Source organism: Rhinopithecus roxellana, chromosome 16 (assembly GCF_007565055.1).
Source record: "Rhinopithecus roxellana isolate Shanxi Qingling chromosome 16, ASM756505v1, whole genome shotgun sequence".
Lineage (NCBI taxonomy): Eukaryota > Metazoa > Chordata > Mammalia > Primates > Cercopithecidae > Rhinopithecus > Rhinopithecus roxellana.
Window position 1 is genome coordinate 55,097,645 of NC_044564.1, and position 22,682 is coordinate 55,120,326.

The window sequence follows — 22,682 nt, forward strand, 5'->3', positions numbered from 1 at the left end:
ATTTATAAAAATAGATAATAACACTCATGTGGCATCAGAATCCTCAACGTGGGAAGGAGAAGCAGCACCGGGAACAAAGGATTCAGTGCCCAGTTGCCCATGAGTAGCCACCCACACTTCATCACCTGCCAACTACTCCCTATAACTCAAAAATCCTGGATACAAGTAAGCATCAAAATGAAGGGTGGAGAATTTGGATATTCTGTATCTGATGCAGTGTGGAGCAAACACTTCACCAAGGTTAATAAGAAGGAGTTGGGAATTTTTCTATGAGGGGACTGCTCGTTGCTAGTATATATGTATCCCTACTGGGTGGCTGCAAGGATCAACTGAAATAATAAACATGAAATTATTTTGCCAACAGTAAAACCCACTAAAAATTCTAGCTCCTACTGTCTCATTATAAGCCTGGTGTGACCTGTCATCCTCCCTTCTCTGAGTAGAAAGGTAAATCTGCTCATGGTTGTATTAGTCATTTTCCCATAAACCCACAAGCAGTCTTTTGACCAGGGCTACCTGGACCTAAAACAGAAAAAGGGAAGTATGGTAAAGAATGAAGATTTAATTTGAAATTCCCTTGTCTTTCCGACTAAGTTTTGCTGTAAGAAAGATCTGGCAGAGAAGAAGATTCCAAACAGAGATTTCATGGATTACTAAAAGGAAGTGCTGCTGCATCTCAATTCCCTTCGGCCTCCCCTGAAATCTATGTGAGCCAGCCTGGTTCTCCACAGCTTTTTAAAAGACTTCCCCAGCTGGGCATGGTGGCTCACATCTGTAATCCCAGCACGTTGGGAAGCCGAGGTAGGTGGATCAGGAGCTCATGAGTTTGAGACCAGCCTGGCCAAGATGGTGAAACCTTGTCTCTACTAAAACTACAAAAATTAATCTGGCATGGTGGCAGGTGCCTGTAATCCCAGCTACTTAGCAGGCTGACGCAGGAGACTTGCTTGAACCTGGGAGGTGGAGGTTGCAGTGAGCCAAGATCATGCCCCTGCAGTCTAGCCTGGGGGACAAAGCAAGACTCCGTCTCAAAAAAAAAAAAAAAAAAAAAAAAAAAAAAAAAAAGGCGTCCCCAAGAGATAAAGGGAGGAGGAAGCTGGAGAGTTCTAACCTCTTGAGTCACAGGTAAATTGTTTCCTTTGGGTTATCTCTGACTGGGGAGCCATGGTGAGAAGGCATTGAGCCCTACAGTTGGTGTCAAGGCCAATGATTCTTACCAGGGTTGGGGCATCAGCTCCACCTTAGCATGTGTGTTGAACATGCACATTCCTGAGCTCTATGACCGACTCTGGAAGAAGGGTCTGGATATATTTAATAAGGTATTTCTTAAAGTTTGAGAGGCTCTAAGAGAACATCTTTAGACGATTTACAAGCATTTGAAAGATTTCCAAGTGAAATACCAATTTAAAACAACAACAGAACGGCTCTAATTTCATTTGAAATGGAGAAAGGGAGTTCTTCCCAGGGGCATCTCTTCCCCTTGGGCAGGCTCCCAGCCCTTTCTGCTGGTAGATGAGGCTCTTGGGGATAAGGTGGTGATGATTGTTCCAAAAGGGCCTTGAATTACACTCTCAGCAGATATGGATCCAGATGACTTGCCTGGCTCTTACTCTCAATGCCTGTCTCTCACATGGTCAGTTCTTGGTCAAGGTGAAATCATGGGACCTAATTTGAATGACTCAGAAGTCTTGGTCTCACTGTTGGTCCCATACTGATCTTGTGGCTTAGACTTCTGTTGTCCAGCTGTAACCAAACTCCCACGTTACATCCGCTTTACTAACTAGGTGATTTTTTGCTTCTTCGAATCCAAGTCTGTTATTACACAAATTTCCAGCACTCTAATCTAAAAGTGGGCCCCCACCTCATCCTTGCCAGTGATCCAATGACTCAATTATTTTTCCCTGCGAACCTCTGCTTCATAACTGAGTCTTTGTTATACATGGTTAGGCTTCCCCAAAACCTACTCCCTAGAACATTATGTTAAGATTACATTTGGGCTCGAAGTAAGAGTACAGAAACCTATATAAGTGGCTTTGAGATAGGAGAGTGGATGTTGTATTTGGGAAACCTGACATACATCACTGGATCCCGGGATCTCTGTTACCTCCATCTGGCTACCAGGAAGCTTGCCTTTGTATCTTGTCAGGCACTCATCCAACAAGTATTTATTGGGCAATTTCTATATAACCATAGTTACTAGACACTGATAAAAATTATGTATGTAAGAATGATTTATAAAACATATATTGATATATGAATGTAGGTACTGCCACAGACCTCACTGGTATTGACAAAAATACCGCATCAGCCCAGATCCACAGATGCAAAGAACTTTGCGTAATTATTTGGCTAATTCAGATTCCCTGAATGATTTTGCCACAACAGCAAGGAAATTTAAGAACTTGTTTTGGGATGTGTGAGATGAAGTTGGGTTTGGTGATGAACATAAGAAGGGAGGGTTTGGTAGTTATACTTAAGTGATCTGGAAAAATACCAGAATGTTTTTATTTCAATAGACTTACATCTTGTAAGGTATAGTTCTCAAAGACCTCACAAAAGAATGAAATAAAGAGTTTAGTCTGAACAATCTGGTTAGAGAGGGGAAATTCCTGTAATCAGAAAGAGCACTCACAATTCTAAGTAAACCAACAAGAAATTCTAAGGGAATTGGGATTGTTTTGTAACATGTTGCTGAGCTCAGAGGATGTGAATGGGGACAGATCAAGCCAGTTCCAGTATTCTGTTGTTTTTGTTGTTCTGTTTTATGAAGAGAGTGGCCTCACTACCAGCAACCCAGATGTTTACTGATGTATTTTAAGGAAGCTCCACCTACAACTGTTACCTTTTTTTTCTTCTTCTAAACCATCAATTGTTTACCATATTTATAAGGGTATTCCAGTTTAAAATATAGGAATTATAAGACATAGATTGCCATTGACATGTTTAGCCCTGAAGAGTCCAACAGAGGAACACCTAGAATGGTGTTATCAGAAAAATAATTAATTCATTTTAAGAGTTCCTTCATTAGAGGCCAACTTCATAAGTTTCAGATATAAGAACATTTGCTTCTAGAAAGACGTCATTCCTTCCCCCAAAGAAAGAAAAAGTGCTAAATCTACAATAATATTAATTAAACACTGTCTATAGGCATTTTTAAGTTGACTGACGAAGTCATGATGGTCAATGAGGTAGAGATTTTTCTGGATATTTCTTCCTCATCAACAAACTTCTGAGTTCCAGTCAGGGAAACAGACTGTCTTGCTGCAAATGACACAGCTTGACTGACAGGGTGAAACATACTTAAATAATGTAAAAAACCCCGGTTGTATTTCTTGTATTTAATCCCTGTTACTAATAATACTGTCTTTAAGTGTTCAATGAAAATATGAAAAGATGCTCAATTATTACTAGCTAAAGGAAAAATTAAAACAAGTCACCAATCTTAGCTTTACAAATAGGCAAAAATTAAAATACTAACATCCAGTGTGAGGAAATGGGGGCCCTGTAACGTGCTGCTGATGAGAGCTGAAATTAGTATAGCCTTTCTTAAAGAATATGTGTTAGCACCTATCCAACTTTACAATGTGCATACTCAGTAATCCAGCATTTCCTCTTTTACAAATATTTCCTAAGAAACTGTGCAAAGATATATATGTGTGTGTGTGTGTATAGGAGTGTTTGTATAAATATGTACATATATGAAGAGATTTAACATAGCATTGCTAGAAAATGTAAAAAATGAAAAAAAAGTTCATCAATAGGGGAATGATTTAAAAAATGAAGACCTATTCTTAATGACAGCTATACAACTAAGAAGACTCTATATGCAATGACCTGGAAAGAAAAAGCATATATTTTGCTAAGTTTAAAAAAAAATCAAGTCATAAAACAAAATGTAGAATGTGAGGTGCAGAACGTGAGGCCATTTTTATAACAGGGCATATGGACATATACATAGACACAGATATGTCTCCTTCTATGAGCCTTTAAAAAGGTCTAAAAGAATACTTGCCTATCTTTTAATAGTCGTTACCTTTGGGCAGTGGAATTGGGACAAACATAAGGCTGGGAGGGGACTTAAACTCTCTATAATATAGTTTCAGTACTGTAAGGACTTTAAAAAAATGGACAGGAAAAATTTTTCTTTTATAATATAAAAAGTCAGTAAGAATTTGTAAATTGTATGTAAGGACTATACTAAAAGCCCAGGAACCCAGGTATGTTGATTTATGATAGTAATTAGGTTTCCAAAGTTTCCCCCAGCATACCTGTACTTGAGCAAACACAGTGCATAAGGGCATGTACATATACACACATGTGCACATACACACACACACACACACACACACACACACAGTGGGGTAATCCCAATGGGAGCCGTTAGATAGGGAGCTCTCCGCTCCTAACAGGGACAACCCCCAATCAAAGGCTTAATAGCAGCATCACGGAATGGCTAAAAGCACAGATCTGGAGTCAGATGGTCCTGGGCGCAATATCCAGCTCCACTGTTTTAAGATTTAAACACTCTGGGCACTATAGTGATTCAGATTCCCCACCTGTAAAATGGGAGTAAACAATGCCTTCTTTACAGTGTTGTTATGAGGACTAGTGAGCAAGGGCATGACAGGCATTCACTACACTGCCTCACCCAGAAAAAAGTGATTTTTCAGCTATCGGTGTCCAAAGACATGCAGTCAAGCAGTTGGTGGGAAATTACTTTATCTTGCAAATCACAGCACCTCTATTGACAGCAGAATGTTAACCCTATAAGGAACCGCATATTTATGGTTCCATACTTAACCTTCATGCAAAAGCAATTCCCAAGTAACTAAAACTTTCCATAATACTGTTTTTCTTTTCAACAGGCACCATCACAAAGTATGACTGTGGGGTTTAGGGTCAGACTGGGTTTATAAAACCACCTCTGATACTTAGTAGTAGGTATATGAGTTAGGGCATGGTGCTTAAGCTCTTCCATAGTCTCACCTGGGAGGTTGCTCTGGACTTGCTCAGAGCACCAAGTATCTGATACACAGTAGAAAAATAACAATAACAGCTGCAATTGAAGAGAGCATCTACTGTAGTCCAGGCATTCTCTCATTCTTGTGCCAACTCTGAAACAGGGGTGTCAGTATCATCTACTAAACTTGAGAACCTCAGAATCAGGGCATTGCATGACCTCTCATAAGATACCAGTTAGTAACTGCCATCTTCCTGCCTCCAAACTGAAAATGCTTTCTTAGGCAAAGGACTGGTATCTATGGGCACTGTGAATTTCTCACAATTCCTCTTCCACAGGGCTGCCACGGCCCAGTGCTTCACTACTACACACTCAGTACCAGCTGTGTCTCATTATCCTCTTTTATTATTCAGATACTCACAAGAAGCAGTAACATATTAAATTTACCTCAGCGTGTAAGTGAATCGTTCATCCTATTTCCTCTGGGAAGAGGTCTCAGGCAGTTGGTCAGCACTGGGTGTTTAAAGATGGGGGCAGGGCCTGGCGAGGTGGCTCATGGCTGTAATCCCAGCACTTCAGGAGGCCAAGGCGGGTGGATCACCTGAAGTCAGGAGTTCAAGACCAGTCTGGCCAACATGGCAAAACCCTGTCTCTACTGAAAATACAAAAATTAGCCAGGCGTGGTGGCAAGTGCCTGTAATCTCAGGTACTTGGGAGGCTGAGGCAGAAGAATCGCTTGAGCCCGGGAGGCAGAGGTTGCAGTGAGCCAAGGTAGTGTCTCTGCACTCCAGCCTGGGCAACAGAACGAGACTCTGTTTCAGAAAAAATATAAATAAATAAATAAATAAATAAATAAATAAAAAATAAAGAGGGGGCAGAGAAACAGGCAGGAAGCACCCAGAGAAAAGACGGGCCCAAATAAACTTGACTGTATGTCACAATTTTGCCAAGGGCTGACTCTGCCAATCAGTCTAAGATGCCATGAGCAAAACTCCCTTTATTATTGTCTTTTCTTTCTGTTCATTAATATTATTTAATGAGCAGTTATTAAGCACTTGCAGTGTGCAAATATTGTGGGACAATGCAGTCCCTGTCCTGAGACAATTTAGCGAGAGTTGATTCAATCATTTAATACTCTTAATGATCAAACACAGCACATTAATATAGTGAGTTTAATCTGTGTGGGTGCACACGCACTCATGCTTGCGTGTGCAGATGCTTAGTTATATATGTAGATTATTCACAGCTCAGTCATTTCCATAATCAATCATTCCAACATCTTTTCTGGTTCAGATGACCATCTCACACCCCTCCCACAAAACTCAGCATGTTGAAATGCTCACTGCACTTGGCGTATACACCTAAAATTAACTTTTGTTTTTTAGAATTAGAACACAGTCAGATTTTCCCAAGTATTACTTATGTAAAACTGTTATTGGGGTAATTTTGTAGTAATTAAGTATATGAGAGTAATTAAGGACTTCTCCGAATCTAATCATCAATCCCTGTTACTATGTAAGCATTAATAACATCATGGCTGATATGGAAAATTATTCCTGATTATGACTGCTGATTATAACATCAGAATAACATGAAGTGCATTCATCGGCTCATTTCTTTTGTGAATGTCACAACTTTCTCCATGAAATCTATTACACTGTTGATTTATAATCAATTATGTTTGTCTTTCTGGGATTTCAAGACGTGACACAATGCTTAAGTTCTAAGCAATGCAATTTCTTGACTTGCTGCTTTATTATTTCATAACCTCATATATGCAGTTGTGATGAAATTTTCTGTGGGAGTATGTTTATTGTCTTTAAAATCAGCCTTTAAAAATAACCTTTAAGCAGGGCGCGGTGGCTCACGCCTGTAATCTAGCACTTTGGGAGGCCAAGGCAAGTGGATCACCTGAGGTCAGGAGTTCGAGAGCAGCGTGGCCAATGTGGTTAAACCCCGTCTCCACTAAAAATACAAAAAATTAGCTGGGTGTGGTGGTGCGTGCCTGTAATCCCAGCTACTTTGGAGGCGGAGGCAGGAGCATCTTTTGAATCCTGGAGGCGGAGGTTGCAGTGAGCTGAGATCGCACCACTGCACTCCAGCCTGGGCGACAAGAGCGAAAGTTTGTCTCAAAAAATAAACAAATAAAATTAAAATTAAAATAACCTTTAAATATTTAACACTAAATCGGCAGTGATGAAATCAGTCTTGGCTACAGCCCATAGGAATCTTGTTGGAAAGTACCATTGCACAATCACCGTGAGTAAACAGCCAACTGAGGAAGAAGTTAGCTAAACTTGTATTTGCCACCTCACTGCCATTTAAATATCAATGCTCTGATATTTCTACAGTTTGAAAGATGCTTTGGCTCCTTGGTGGGACAAGCCGTTTACAATATGTTTTGTTCTTGGAGTCCTGTTGGTGTCTGGAAACCCTTTGTTTCTTGTTGCACTCAATTTGAACTGGACTGACAAGCTTACAGCTCCATACTGAGGTAAGAAAATGCCACCATTGTCTGGGAGCTGACTGGCCTGCTTTAGGGAGCCTACATGCAGGGCATGCTTTAAATCATGGGAAAGATAGCTCAGGAACCATAGAAGCCATGACCAACAGGGAGGGCGCCCCCTTCCCACTGCTGCTGCATTGATTTCAAACAACCCAGGCTGAGAAGGTAGCTTCATGGTGTTTTCCTAACGAAATCTAACAAATGGTATGTGGATGACAGAAATCTCTGTGTTGGCGACTAGAAACTCCAGAGGGATGCAAAATAAGAGCACACAGTGGAAAGAATGGAAACCGAAGAGAATGGAAGAGATGGGAAAACATAGGGTAGAACCCTCAGAAAGAGGCCTGTGAGCTCCACCCCGACTTCCAAGGGAGGATATGAATGAATCTGTCTGTGAGACAGGTCATATTAGTCCCATTTTACAGATTAGAAAACCATCCCAGAGTGTGTTTGGCAGCCCCTTCAGTGTGCCTATCCAGTAAACATTGTTAATGGAATCTCTGTTTTGTTAACTATGGCAATGCACTAAAATATCCATCTTCCCAGACCCCCTTGCTGTGTGACTAAGGGTACACGATGTGTAGAATATCAGCATTCATGCTGTGACCAGGAGGATGGAAGCCACCTGTTAACAATGACAAAGCACAAAGTTAGGAGGAGGCATGGGCACTGTGGACTCTGTGAGGCTCCTTCTCCACTTTGCACTGTTTCCTATTAGACATCTTGTCATGAGAGAAGGCTGAGGGTGGTGGCTCATGCCTGTAATCCCATCACTTTGGGAGGCTGGGGTGGGTGGATCACTTGAGGTCAGGAGTTCAAGACCAGCCTGGCCCACATGGTGAAACGCTGTCTCTACTAAAAATACAAAAAATTAGCCAGGCATGGTGGTGTGCATCTGTAGTCCCAGCTACTCAGGAGGCTGAGGCAGGAGAATAGCTGCAACCCAGGAGACAGAGGTTGCAGTGAACATAGATCGTTCAGGGTGAGACTCCATCTAAAAAAAAAGACATCTTGTCATGAGAGAAGAGTAAATTGCACACTGGGGTTGTTGGTGGTGTTGCTATAACATAATAAATAAACCCTGAAAAATCTTTTCCTCTGCACAAATGTGTATTAAAAATAAGGTCTTTGAGAAATCTACAATTGGGTCACACCACTAAAAATCTTCGATACCTTCTAATTACTGCAGTAACAAAATAGTCAAGAGGAAATTTAGATGGGCAGTTCAGTGTGGCTATAGGCTCCTGGGTGGTTATTAAAAATCACATAAAATAGACTGGAAAGGCTGGCCGACAGGTACTGAGACAACAACTGATAGCAGGGCCCAGTGCACAGGGCCCAGTGCAGAGGACGTTTTTCTTCTCTTCTCTTACTATTCCAGCTTTTGTCTAGGAAAGACTGTGTGTGAACAAACACAATTACACATTAATCTGACATCATTCCCCTATTTACCAGTTGCATCTGAGTGAACGGAACTCTTTAATAAGTCACTGTTGTTTGGGTGTTCTGTACATGTGGCCCAACATAATCCCAACAGTTAGAGCTTAATGTTCCTACCTCTCCCATTCCAGTCTCTACACAGCACTCTACTTGATTGTCCTAAAATACTGGGCTGACTTCTTCATTCGGTAGGTTACATTTAGCATGACACAAAACCCTTCATGAGCTGGCCTTGTGAGTTCTCCATCCTCTTCCTCCTCTACTCCATGGCTTAACCTGTGTACTCCAGCCATCCCCTTGGCTCTTCCCTCTGTGCACACACACACACCACACTGTCATTTGTGTTCTCACCTGTGCTCTTTGCTTCCTCTCTGCCTGGAATGCCTGCCCAATAAGGTATTTATCTCCAAAACCCTCTTCAAGCATCACCTCTACAGACCCTTCTTTGACATCTTCTTCTGAATAAATCAAGTGCCTTTTGCAGCTTCTCTTATTGCATATGTCACAGTGCATTGATTAAATGACATTCATGTTTGCCTGGCACATAGTGAGTGACCAATGAACACTTGCTGAACTGAACTTGGTGTCTCCTTGATGGGCCCAGAAGCAGGAAGATTGGGAAAATGCTGTTGTAGGAATTCTCATGGCATGCTAATAATCCTGGAGTGATTAGGGCATTTAGAAAGAAATGATCCATTAGTCCAATAACAAAACGTACAAATATCAACTCTTGGGCAACTAATCCAGGCAACATTCTGAAGCTTGTCTGGGCAAGAGAAGTGTCCTAAGGAAAAAGAAAAGACCAAAGAACAAGTTTACATGATTGCAGAGTGTCCTTATGTTTACATCTAAAATAAAGGACTAAAGTGTACTAAGAAGTTGTCTTGGAGATCTCACCTGAACAGAGACCCATAAATGTTACCAAGATTCAAACATTAAAGGAAATGATACCTCATTCCCTGTACTAATGAAAGTAAAATGAATGAATGAGATGGATGCAGAGTCAACAAACCTGAGCACTAGTCCTGGGTCATTCACTAGGTGAGAAAACTTGAAAAAGCAGTGCTGGTAATCTTTCAAAGTACGCCTTTTACAAAATGCCTCAATAAAAATATAGAGAGAGCACACAATGTCTAGGCTCAGTATCATTTAGTATTACAGCATGATTAACAAAACCCAATGGACCTCATCTTCTTCATTTGGAAGACCAAAGCCCATCTGACTTGTAACCTTTCATAGCTCTCTGTAATGCAACAACATCTACACACAGGAGTCTGTATTTCCCCATGGAAATATAAATGTTTATTTATTTCAGTGTGCCTTTGACTTAGAAACATGTTGTTGATTAAGAATATGGCTTGGGGCCGGGAGTGGTGGCTCATGCCTGTAATCCCAGCACTTTGGGAGGCCAAAGTGGGTGGACTGCCTGAGGTCAGGAGTTTGAGACCAGTCTAGCCAACTTGGTGAAACCCCATCTCTACTAAAAACACACAAAAAAAGCCGGATGTGGGGGTGTGCGCCTGTAATCCCAGTTACTCAGGAGACTGAGGCAGGGGAATTGCTTGAACCAGGGAGGGGGAGGTTGCAGTGAGCCGAGATCGTGCCACTGTACTCCAGCCTCAGTGACAGAGTGAGACTACGTTCCAAACAAACAAACAAACAAACAAACAAACAAAGAATATGGCTTGGAAATTTAGACCTCTTGATAAAGGCACCTGTATAGTTTGCTAAGGCAGCAATGCCTAGACATTTTATATTCTTATTTGTCTCAGTTGTTGTCTCTAAAAATACAGTGATGGTATTTCTCCCTGACCTCTACCTACTGCAAGGAGTACAGAAGAAATGAGGGTGACTACACTCATTAAAACCACGAACTTTTTGAAAGAGAGAACAAACACTCACTTGAACTATTGCATTAGCAACCCTGACACTGCTTTGGGCTTTAAAAATCAAGTTTTATTAGGGGATGGTGTTCCCTGTTACCAAGATGCTGTGTAACTCCCGCAAACTCGTCCAACAAAAGCTGAAAGGCACGACCAATAAATGCAACTCATTAAGAAGGTCTCATTTTTACTCTCAGCATTGTACTGCCCACTTGAAAAATAGTAAGATACATTTTGTCCTTACTCTAAAGAGTAGTTGATGAGAACTGCTAGAAATGTTGCCTAGAAAGTTCCAGAAAACAAATTCAGAAAGTGCTTGGAGAATGAAGTAAGGCTACATCTGGATACCTACCAATTAACTACTAGCAATGGACAAATGGCTATTACAGGGGCATACCCTTTGCAACCTCATCGCAACAGTCACTTGCCCATCTTCCTGGAGAAAGTCATGATTTCTCAATTTGCCTAACTACATTTTAAACTTATTTTTAGGGCTGATATTAGCAGTTTCTCACTGGCCCTGGGAACTTTTTTAACAATTAGAATGTGAAAGTTCAGGCCTAGCACAGGTGACTGACACCTATAATCCCAACACTTCGAAAGGCTGAGGCAGGAGGATCACTTGAGCCCAAGAGTTCAAGACCAGCCTGGGCAACATAGTGAGACCCCATTTCTACAAAAACAATAAACGAAATTAGCCAGGTGTGGTAGTGTGTGCCTGCAGTCTCAGCAGCTCGGAAGGCTAAAATAAGACTGTCTCAACCCAGGAGTTTGAGGCTGCAGTGAGCTATGACTGTGCCTTGGGGACACAGTGAGACCCTGTCTCTAAAAATAAATTGTTTTTAATGTGAAAGTTAAAAAATTCCCAACAATTTCAAGCTGACAATATATTCATTATTTAACTGAAAAAAAAAAAAAAAAAGAAATGTGGAAGAAGAGTATTTTGCCAAGAAGTGTGGGAAAATAATAGGGTAGATACCATTTTCTATATCCTCTTGTCTATTATTCACTTGTTGAATGAGGGAGTGTCAATCACTTAGTCAGTAAATATTTACTAAATGCCTACTTTGCACCAAGTATTATGCCTGCCCTAGGGCTACAAACATTATCCCTATTCTCAAAGAGTCTAATTTTAAAAATGGAAAGGGATAGAAGGAGGAGCATTAAATTAATTAAGCTCCTACTCTGTGCCAGGTGCTTTTCTTGTCAAATCTTCCTAACAACTGAAGAGAGAAGATAGATGAAATGTCCCCAACTTAACGAATGTGAACTAAGACTCCATAATTTGCCCAGAGTCACACAGTTCAGGGTAGACTAGTGTTTGCATTCAAATTGGTCTAATTTCAAAACACTTTTTGAAGATTTCTTTAGAGAAAAAAGAAGAAATCACCCATTATCCTGCCATCCTGATATAAAACCGTCAATATTTTAGAGAACTTCCTTCCAATTTTTCTTCTACACATAGGTCAATTTTTAAATTTTTAAAAATGTGTTTCACAGTTGTAATCAAAATGTGTTACACTGGATTTTCTTGGAACTTTGATACCATCAACTGTGAAATGCTCCATTACTCTAGATAGCACCAGAAAGAAAAATCACTGCCAATTATATGATGCCACCATGAGCTATGTCCAGATTTCAGTGATGTTAAAACGTGAAGGTGAAAAATTTGTGTCTTAGAATCAATGGCCTACTCTACATTTCACACAGCCCACACTCAGGCTGTGCACCTCCTGCCTGGAGTGGTGAGGATGGCTTCATGGCGCAGGGGACCGAGGTCTCTTTCGCAGTAGATAAACTTGACTGGACTGGCAGGCCCTCCTCAGAGGGAAGAGGGCTCAATTTGCCTGTCTTTCGCGTGCCTTGATGCCCTGCCTTGTGCACAGTAGGTACTCAAGAAGTATTTCTTGGTTGAATAAATACATAACTAAAGCTTGAGAAACAATTTATAGCCAGCAGAAGGTAAAAATGACCATAGGCCTGCAGAATGGTACAAGTGCAAATTTTGATGGGGGTTTGTGTGGCTACACTGGGGAAGTGGGGAGATGAGATGGATAGAACTTTGAGACAGAACCAATAGCTCTGGTTTTTCAAAGTCTCTTCCTTCCTACAGCTGGCTGCTGCTTTTGTATCACCTCCTCTTTGCTGTTCAGGCCTTTACTTTGATGTTCTTGTCCAAGCCTAGCTCCATAGTGCTGGTTGATTTTGCCATCTTGGAAAATTGTTCACACTCAGTTTGCGTATTGATTTAGATTTGTTTGGGAACATCACTCATTAATTTCAAGTAATAACTCATATGGAGAAAATTCAGGCATCAGCAAGAGGCAGGTAGAGGAGAGTTGTATTTTTTAGTAGTTGAAACATTCAGCCTAAAAGGACAGTATCTCTTCTGCTTATACAGATCTGACTGCCCTAGGAAGTAAAAGCCTGTGACAGTTCAAATCTATATGATTTGGCAACTCAGCTTTCTATGGATGCTCACTAAGATGGGTGCCTGAAATGGCAAAATGAGTTTAAATAAAGAAAAGAAACTAAGACTTAGTTCTCTATGCATATTCCCCATTAAACACAAGATCTGCACATTTAGAAAATCATTATTATTTCTCTTGTTTTCCTTTTCTCCGTTTCATCCTCCGTTCACCTAACAAGTATCCGTCTCTTTGCCACTTGTAAAGAGCTGTGTTAAGTTTCCTAAAAGATACAGTTTTCTGATGGGTCAGTCAATGCTCACAGAGAAGTTTGCACATTAATAGTGAAAGCATGTTTTATTCACAGATAAGTAAATCACAAGGTAGAGGAAGCATAAATACTACCAGAGAAAGGCGAAACAAAATCAGAGTTTAGAGCCTGGAGAGATGACATTGGCTGGGAGATCAGAAAAGGTTTCAGAGAGGAGCTGTCATTCCACCTGCGCCTTGAAGGTTAGAGAGGATGTGAACCTATGAGAATGAGAGCAAAAACCTAGCAGAGCAGAGGCATGCTTGGGCATAAGAACTCCTGTCATGTCTTTCTCCATAGGCAGTCTATTGTTTAGAAACAGGATGCTATTGCTGGTGTTAGAGCCCTGGTCAATGAAAAAACCAACAACTTGAGCTGACCAGTGTGAAGTGTAATAAATCATATCATCGTCAGGCCAGAGTCAGGAAAATACCATAGGATTTCATGCCTATCAAGTGTGAAAGTTTAGAAGCAAATGAAAGCCTAAGCCTCGTGCAGAACAGAACATCTGAAATCCACGACAGGTAACTAAGACGAAAAGCAACAGCACAATGTCACTTTTCAAAACTCAAGGGACTGCCAGCTTCTTGCTTACCATGGACATGGATACCATTTGGTTGAAAAGAAGAATTTGTCTCTGGCTGATAGGACTTCAGGTGTGAACCTGATGGCTGCTGGGTATGGGGAGGCTGTGTTCTTTGCAGTATTGAAGAAGGAGCCGGAACTCTCCGGGGGCTGATATGGTGAGGAGATGGAGCAGAAGGTGCAAACCTGAGAAAACAATTATAAAAGGAAACATGAGGGACATAAAACAGCAGGAACAAAGACAAACTCTCCAAAGCCAAATTCTCACCTCCCATTCTGGCTAACCAAGAGCGTGACAACAAGTTTTTTAAAAAAAAAATCCTTCAGGATTTTTCTCTACCCTCTCCCTCCCCACTGCCGTTTCCCATTTAACCACTGAATTCTCAACTGAGATACAGAGGGAATAAACAAGAACAATAAAGGGAAAACCTACTCACAGTTTGGGTTTCTCAAGATTTCTAAGCTGCATTTCAAGTACACTATGTTTGGTGAAATTCAAAGTACATCTTTTGCCAAGCCCTTTTTCTGCTAATTTTTAAAATCCATTTGCATTTTAGGGGGAAATTTGATCCATATGTTTCTGAATGATTTACACTTAGCTCATAAACATTTTGTTTTGTAAGATATATCTGAGGTCCAAGAAGTGTTGTTACAAGTCTTTATTATGAGCCTCTCTAATCCTATTCTCTTTAAACAATGCATTTTCTTTTGCCAAGAATGAATTAACTTAAACCTCAAAGGTCAAGTGTGGCTTGAAATCCAGAACCCATGAGATCTGCGTGGGCTCCGTGCCTGGCAAAGAGTATTCTTGAGGGTGTGATAGGAACATGATGTAGGAGTCACATGCGCCAATCACAGTAAGACTACTGGTGGTTTCTGGGGTGGGGGACATATTGGTGTTTAAATAAGGTGATGTTGGCAAGAAACCTGGGATATGAAATGGATGATTGTACATTGATCTTCCAATTGTAAAGGAAAATTGGAAAGACCTGACTCACTATGTTTAAAATTACAGTTTATGCTTTCTACCATTGAAGGCAAGATGGAATTGTGAGAACAATGTTACAGTTTGGCAATGTCTATCAAATATCAAAATGATCTTCTGGGTGCCAGTTCAGTAGAGGACTGGCACAAGTGTAGGGGAGAAAGGAGCAAGGAGTCTGTCAGTGCAGTAAAATGAAGCAGCAAAATAACTTTGGGGAAAACTACACTAGCAATGAATTGTTTAGTTTCCTCAAAAAGTCCCAGTAAGCTGAAAACTTTTAATCAGCTGTTCCTTACAGTGTGTAGAAAGACAGGCTTTGTTTTGCATTAACATGTATAGGTCACCATCTGCTTACATTGCTTATTTCACAGGAACAAATCACTTTAACTTTGCTGGGCTTTTGTGGAGGGCCATAGATGATAAAAAGGGAAGATGAACCAGTCAAGTTTATAAAGTGATTGGAAACATTCTGAACCAGAATATTTAATAAGGGTAGAACTTCTATGTTTGTACTGTAGTAGTAAGAAAGCATGGGACAAAAATCTCATGTTCTTTTTGCTTTTCCCATGTGAGGTGTGATGAGACTATAGAAGAAGGTGAATCTAAGAACCAAGAAAGGAGGAGTCGGACTTGCTAACCTCTAGGGAAAAGAGGTCAAGGCGGGGAGCTTAAACAAACCAGCTGGGTTGGGATGCCTGTTTAATTGATCATTTACATCTTCATTCCGCTGAAAGAGAATGAATAGTAACTGACTGTCCCGTGCTGGGTAAATACACATTGTCTGAGCATATCATCTTAATTGGGATTACCCTGAAAAGATGTGCTGAATAGCTGGAGAGAAAACACAGCAAGCAAATCCTGGCACTGCCCTGATAACATCTAGTAAAACTCATTTGCCAGGATTCCTCATATGGAGGCTATTTTCTGGGGGAACATGTCTTTAACGTGTCTTGCAAGTTGCTCTGAGGGTGTGGGAGAGGGATGAGGAATTGTGAGATCACAGACTTTAGGGGTAGAAGGAATCCAGGTTACCACCTAATCCCGAATCCCCTGGTACTTAAAGATCCCCAGGGTTGGAGGGAGGAAGGATCTGAATTTCAAGGCAACCTATGGTGCTATTTAACAGTCATTGCTGGTGTCCCAATTTGGGCAAAGGAGCAAGATCCTTTGATTGGCTCCCTAATTCTATTTCCTCAGTTGTAAAGAAAAGATGCAACTTGCTCTAGATGGTTTTACAGTCCCTTCTTCTGGAATGTCTGCTATCCTCCTTCTGTTGAGGACTGATGGGACACACAGATGTGTGAATGGGCAAGTCAGCAAGTAGATCTATATCTAGATCCTACATATATATGATTCTATATAATTATATGCTAATTAAATCATTCTTATGTACTCATTCATGGAAGTTCCAAACCAGGGCCATGCTCTCTTGGCTACCAAATAGTACCCAGTATAATACCATTGAATAAAGAAAAATATATGACAGGTACAAATCATGGTTTTAGCACTACTATCTCAAGGACACGCAGGAATAAAATATTATGGCTTCAACTGACTCAAGATTTTGCTTTTTCCTAATTCAGGCTGAATTTTCCTCTATGTTATTCAAATAAATGAATTTATATAATATAAAGTTAATATAATTTCAAAACACATTATGTCACCCCATATAAAGTATTAATGAAAATTTAAATATAAACTATTCTAAGTAAAATACACATTTAAAGTAGGCTTTGATTTGAAAAGGAAAGAAATAATACAGAAATGTTAACTTTTAAACATGTAGAGCAAAAAAAAAAAAAAAAGGACAAAAGTGATCACAATTATCCAGACAATTGCTAGGAACAAGGAAGTAGATAGGAAGCCACCACTAAAAAGTCCAGCATAAGAAGTGAGTGTATATATAGGATTGATTTTCAAGTACAGCAGACAGAATCAATTTTGTTGCTGTGTAAAAACACCACATAGTACCATACTTAAAATATTTCAAAATTTATTAATTTAAATTTAATGTTTATAAAGTTAGTTATTTGTTAACTAGCTCATAGTAGAGTAGAAATAGTAAACTAAAATCAGGGGTGAGAGGGCAGGAGAGGTGTGGGGAAGATGAAGAGAGAGTCTTCCTGTTCGAGGTAAAGTCCTTGTGAATGTCAAAACACAAAAATGGACAACTCTTCCCTTAGCAAGAGAAATGCCAGGAGATGATTCAACAAGCTAACAAGTAGTCTGAGGTTATTTGGTGCAAAAGCAAACAACAAACAAACAGAAAACACACATGCTTAGATGCTCCCTAAGCAAAAATAAACTGTTTTCACTATTGTTGAAGGCAAGGTGCAGGCCTCAGAATCCCATCTTCTAAGTGTCTGCACCTACTTTCCAATCCTGTTTCTTCAAAGCGTGCGCGCGCGCACACACACACACACACACACACACACACACATCAAAATGAATATGCCCTGAATATTCTGCCCCTAAAAGTTAAGTGAGACTTTATTTTAAATCAAATGAAGGTGAATTAAATTTTTTTGATGCTAAAATAAAACATGGTGATGCCGAGGATAAATTGCAGTTTTTTGCCATTTTCCCTCTTACGGAGTATCTTATTCCCCAATTATGTCAGACCAAGATGACATCACTCTCATTCATGTTGAGTTACAGTGTGTCCAAGAGCCAGAAGAGACACCTTCTGACATCTTTTCTAGGTCCAACCCTGTTCTCTGGTTGCTGATCTGCAGTTGACATTTCAGAGCTTTCATTAGACATGGCTTACTAGTCTCTTCTTTAGCTTTTTAAACTTCTTTGAAACAATAGATGGTTGCTCTGTAAATGGGCACATAACAGCCTAAAAAAAAAAAAAAAATTACTGCTTACCAGAAACAGATCGCACAAAAGCTAACCAGAGAACTGAGTCAAACATTTCCACTCATTTGGTAGAGGAGTTTGTATAACCCTACCAAGAGCAATGGTATGCAAAAGAAAAAAAAGAAAGGGAAGGGGAAGGATTTTAAAACTTTATAAAAATTCCTCTGTGGGGAGCTGGGTGTGGTGGCTCATGCCAGTAATCCCAGCACTTTGGGAGGCCGAGGTGGGCGGATCCCGAGGTCAGGAGATAGAGACCATCCTGGTTAACACAGTGAAACCCCGTCTCTACTAAAAGTACAAAAAATTAGCCAGGTGTGGTGGTGGGCGCCTGTAGTCCCAGCTATTTGGGAGGCTGAGGCAGGAGAATGGCATGAACCCAGGAGGCGGAGCTTGCAGTGAGCCAAGATCGCACCACTGCATTCCAGTCTGGGTGACAGAGCAAGACTCCGTCCAAAAAAAAAAAAAAAAAAAATCCTCTGGGGGTTGAGGAAACATTTAAAACGTTTCTGCAAATATGTATCTCTACCTATCTCAAAGAATGTCTGATTATTTGGGAGTATTTACTTGGCCACTCTCTTTCCCTTCTACACCCTTCTCCTCTGCTTTCTCAGCCACAATCCCCTGTTATCATTGAGCTCCCCAGCCATGCAGTCGCGTGGCCCAACAGCATTCAATCTTAGACTGTTTCTCAGATCAGTTGCTCCCAACTGAGATGCATAGACACTGAGACACTGAGACACTGAGAACTGCTTAGGTTCATGTGCAGAAAAAGTGGGAATGGCAGGAGAAGCAGATGGACAAAGGAGAAGACAGACAGGCCAGAAGTCACACCCACCTGGGCTTGGATCCTGGGTCTGTCTATTACTAGCTGGGTAAACAAGTAAATTCCCCACTTTCTCCCAGGATCAATTTTAAGCATAAAATAAAGGTAATCTCAACTTTCACTGAAGGTTGTAAAGTCCATGGTGACATTTATTCATTCAAGGGGTCTGTGTTGAACACTAAATGTGTGGCATTGTTCTAAGCACTAGGGGTAGAGCAACAAAAGACACATATCTCTGCCTTTGCAGAACTTACATTTTAGTAAGGGGAGGCAGGCAGTGAAGAAATTTAAGTAAGCAACGTATCTACTGGGCTAGAGAAAATGAGTGCTATGGAGAAAATCAGGGAGACAGCAAAGGGTAGGGTGGATTAGGAATAATTTTAAATTGGGAAGTCAGGAATATCAAAGTACTTAATACAATAAATGTCTGATGCCTTCTGGGTGGCCAATACATGTTTATGGAATGACTGATTGAATGTAATTTTAAGGCATCCCTGACATTAACATGTACCCCAGTGTTCGAGAGCTGTGTAAGACTGTGGTCCCAGCAATGTATTAGAACATCTATAGAGTTCTTAGAAAATATTAAGACTCTTTCCTTCTTTGACTATTCAGATATAAACACTAAGGCTCAAAAGAAAGTGAGGCATACTGTTGGTGGGAATGTAAATTAGTTCAACCATTGTGGAAGCCAGTGTGGTGATTCCTGAAAGACCTAGAACCAGAAATAGCATTTGACCCAGAAATCCCATTATATACCCAAATCCCATTACTTTGGGTATATAATCCCATTATATACACAAAGGAATATAAATCATATAGAGATACATACACATGTATGTTCACTGCAGCACTATTCACAATAGCAAAAACATGGAATCAACCCAAATGCCCATCAATGATAGACTGGATAAAGAATATGTTGTACACATACACCATGGAATACTATGCACCCATAAAAATGAATGAGATCATGTCATTTGCAGGGACATGGATGGAGCTGGAAGCCATTATCCTCAGCAAACTAATGCAGGAACATAAAACCAAACACCGAATGCTCTCACTTATAAGTGGGAGCTGAACAATGAGAACACATGGACACAGGAGGGGAACATCACACACTGGGGCCTGTTAGGGGGTGTAGGGGAGGGAGAGTATCAGGAAAAATAGCTAATGCATGCGGAGTTTAATACTTAGGTGATGGGTTGATAGGTGCAGCAAACCACCATGGCACAAGTTTACCTCTGTAACAAACATGCACATCCTGCAAATGAATCCCAGAACTTAAAATAAAATTAAATTGAATTAAAAAAAGAAAGTGGAGCATTTACTCATGTGGCTGATTTTCTGGTTCTAGAAGTAGTTAATCTTGGTCTCGTGTATAGGTCTCCTATGTTGGTGCTGAGTTTCCCAATGGAATATCCTGAGTCCACAAATTCATACAATTATAGAATGGTTTAGCTGGAAAGGGCACTGGAGCACCACCTTATTTGGATAAAAAAAAAAAATGCCCAACGAGGAAATACTTTGCTTAAACTCACAAAGGTGAGAAAGACTTCTCTAGTGGAGATATAAAGCAAGCAAGAGTGGTGGGGTGAGGGAGGAACGAGGAAGATTCCTGAGGGCATCTGAAATGTTCATCTTTATCATGGGCTGGTGGGAGGGCGTGTCAGCATCATACTACCTTTAAAAAATCGAGCAATGGCAAGTGTAGCTCAGTGTGCTTTGGTGAACTTGCTCAGTCCCGAACTGGAGTTCTTCATGCACAACACAGAATATACCTTTAGTCTTTCTAACTAGTTAACTCCTTTCAGGTAGGGCTCTTTCCCCTGTGTATAAGTTCAAAGTATTTCTTTGTCAATGTCCACATTCATTTCTTTAACAAAATTTACTAATAGATTGTGTTACAAGTCAAGCATGTCATAAATATTTCTTTCTTTTCTTCATTTGTACTGTACCCACAAGCAGTTCTAGTCAGCAATGTAGGACTGTGTTTTAGCACTGCTTTGGGGGTTAACACTTTGAAAAGAAGGAATTTATGTGTTTACATGATCAACTAGATTAAAAGTCGGTATGTGTTCTGGATAGCTTCTTTCCCCTCGTCTCTTCCACGGCGGCTACAGACCTCCTGAAGAAGGAAGGATTCATTAGAACAGCTTGTTTCATTGTATTCACACGAAAAATATTATTGATTTGCTGCCAGGGAGTAGAAATAATGGATATAAACTAGTCTACGATGGATTTGGGGAGGTATTTTTTATTTCCCCAAAGAATTGCAGGGTATCATCTGTGGCGGTTTTAAAATTCATCTGTGAAAACTAATCAATGAAAAATGGCTGTAGCAGTTGGCCAACTGCAGAGGGGGAAGAAAGGAATCCTTTTCAAAAGTTAAAAAGAAAAGCCCAGTTTTAAGGATTTCACATCTGATTTAACATCTAAAAAAACCCCGCAATGATAATACCCCACTTTGTATAGCCAGACAGCACTCCATTTTAGTAGACTTTAGTGGTCTTTATAACGATTTATGAATCACTTCATGAATTCCTGGCTGACTCATCTGGGTGACTATAGTATCTACTTATACTTCCCTTCTGTCTCACAAAAGAGACACTTGGACTCAGTTCAATCCAGATTTGTCCCCAAATGAATCACAGCACGTTACTGGGGGAACTGCAAATTGAATTCGGCTTCTGAGACAATCAAGACCAGCTTTCAGTAAAGAAGGAACAGCCGCTGGGAAGTGTGGGTAATTGCAACACTGTCCACTGGGGCAGGACTGGGGCAGGCCAAGAGCTGTGTGTCCGTCTGAGGACTCTGTCCCCAAATAGTCCAAGAACTGAATCCGTCCCCTGGAAGAGTTTGGTGCTCCTTATGAGAGGCTGGGTCAATATTAACTGCAAATAATTCATTCGGTTGGAAAAGCCTAGGACTCAAAAATGATTGCCTGAACCTACATTGAGCATGACAAAATGAAGTCTGTGAAGTTGGCTGTAGGTGAAAAGATCACAAATGCTTTTTGAAGGAGATGCTCTTATATATTATGAGTGAGTGAGTGTGAGAAACAGAAAGGACAGAGTATTCTGGAGGAAAGTTTCTCCTCCTGGTATGTATAGGGAGCAAGCTGTAAGTCAAAAAAACAAAGTAATCAATGCCCAAGGCAGAGAAGTGTTATTTTTTTTTTCTTCGAGATGCTGAACTAGGACCCAGAGCATTGCAATGTTTCTCCTCTGTGGAAAAAAAAAGGGAGGAGGGGAGAACGTCTTGGGTATGTCAGAAAAATGAATTATGCAGGACCAAGAGAGGAGTTTTCTGGAATATCCTGACTGCAGAATTGGCTGTGACTCAGTTGTTTGTCTATTTCAGAATCTGACATGGGGAGAGAGGGAAGAAAGGCTGATTCTGCCAAATCCTCTCTTTAAGAAAGCACCAAACTGAAGAAAATGTATCCAGTGTGGTCCTAGACATTTGATGTAAAAAATTCTACTATGAAAAAAAAATCTGTAATGATATCATCTCTTGGGTTTCTCTGAATAGGTCAGAGCAAGGGGATTAACTCATAGTCCTGTAGCAAAGGCAAGAATCTTTCTCTTGTTCAGCATGGTGTCAGACATAGCGTTCAATCTACTTTACAATAGAATGCATTAGATGAAAGAAAAACATTCAGAAGAGAGTGTAATGAGAATGTCAGATGAGAAATAAGACAAAAAAACAGTGTTATTTTTGTCTAAGCATGAGAAATGGAGGCATAGGCTTACAAAAAATGGACTATCCAGTATCCTTCTCATGGTTTCAAAATGCAAACACGAGTCTTTTGAACACACCAGAAGAACTTCAAGAACCAACTTTAAATGCAGTACTCCTGCCAAGTGTGGTCAGGTGCCTTTGGAAGCCACAACCATAGAAGACTTCAAAAGTCTATA

The 22,682-nt window shown here is 40.5% G+C and overlaps 1 protein-coding gene across 3 annotated transcripts in view; it reads right to left on the bottom strand.

Annotated features, from left to right (window-relative positions):
* GLIS3 (GLIS family zinc finger 3) overlaps positions 1-22,682 on the bottom strand; it is a 491,079-nt gene that overhangs the window by 17,004 nt on the left and 451,393 nt on the right. For all 3 annotated transcript variants that reach the window (XM_030919883.1, XM_030919882.1, XM_010389229.2), the window contains one exon: positions 14,103-14,278. In XM_030919883.1, the coding sequence (XP_030775743.1) occupies positions 14,103-14,278 (176 nt within the window). The remainder of the gene's footprint in view (positions 1-14,102; positions 14,279-22,682) is intronic.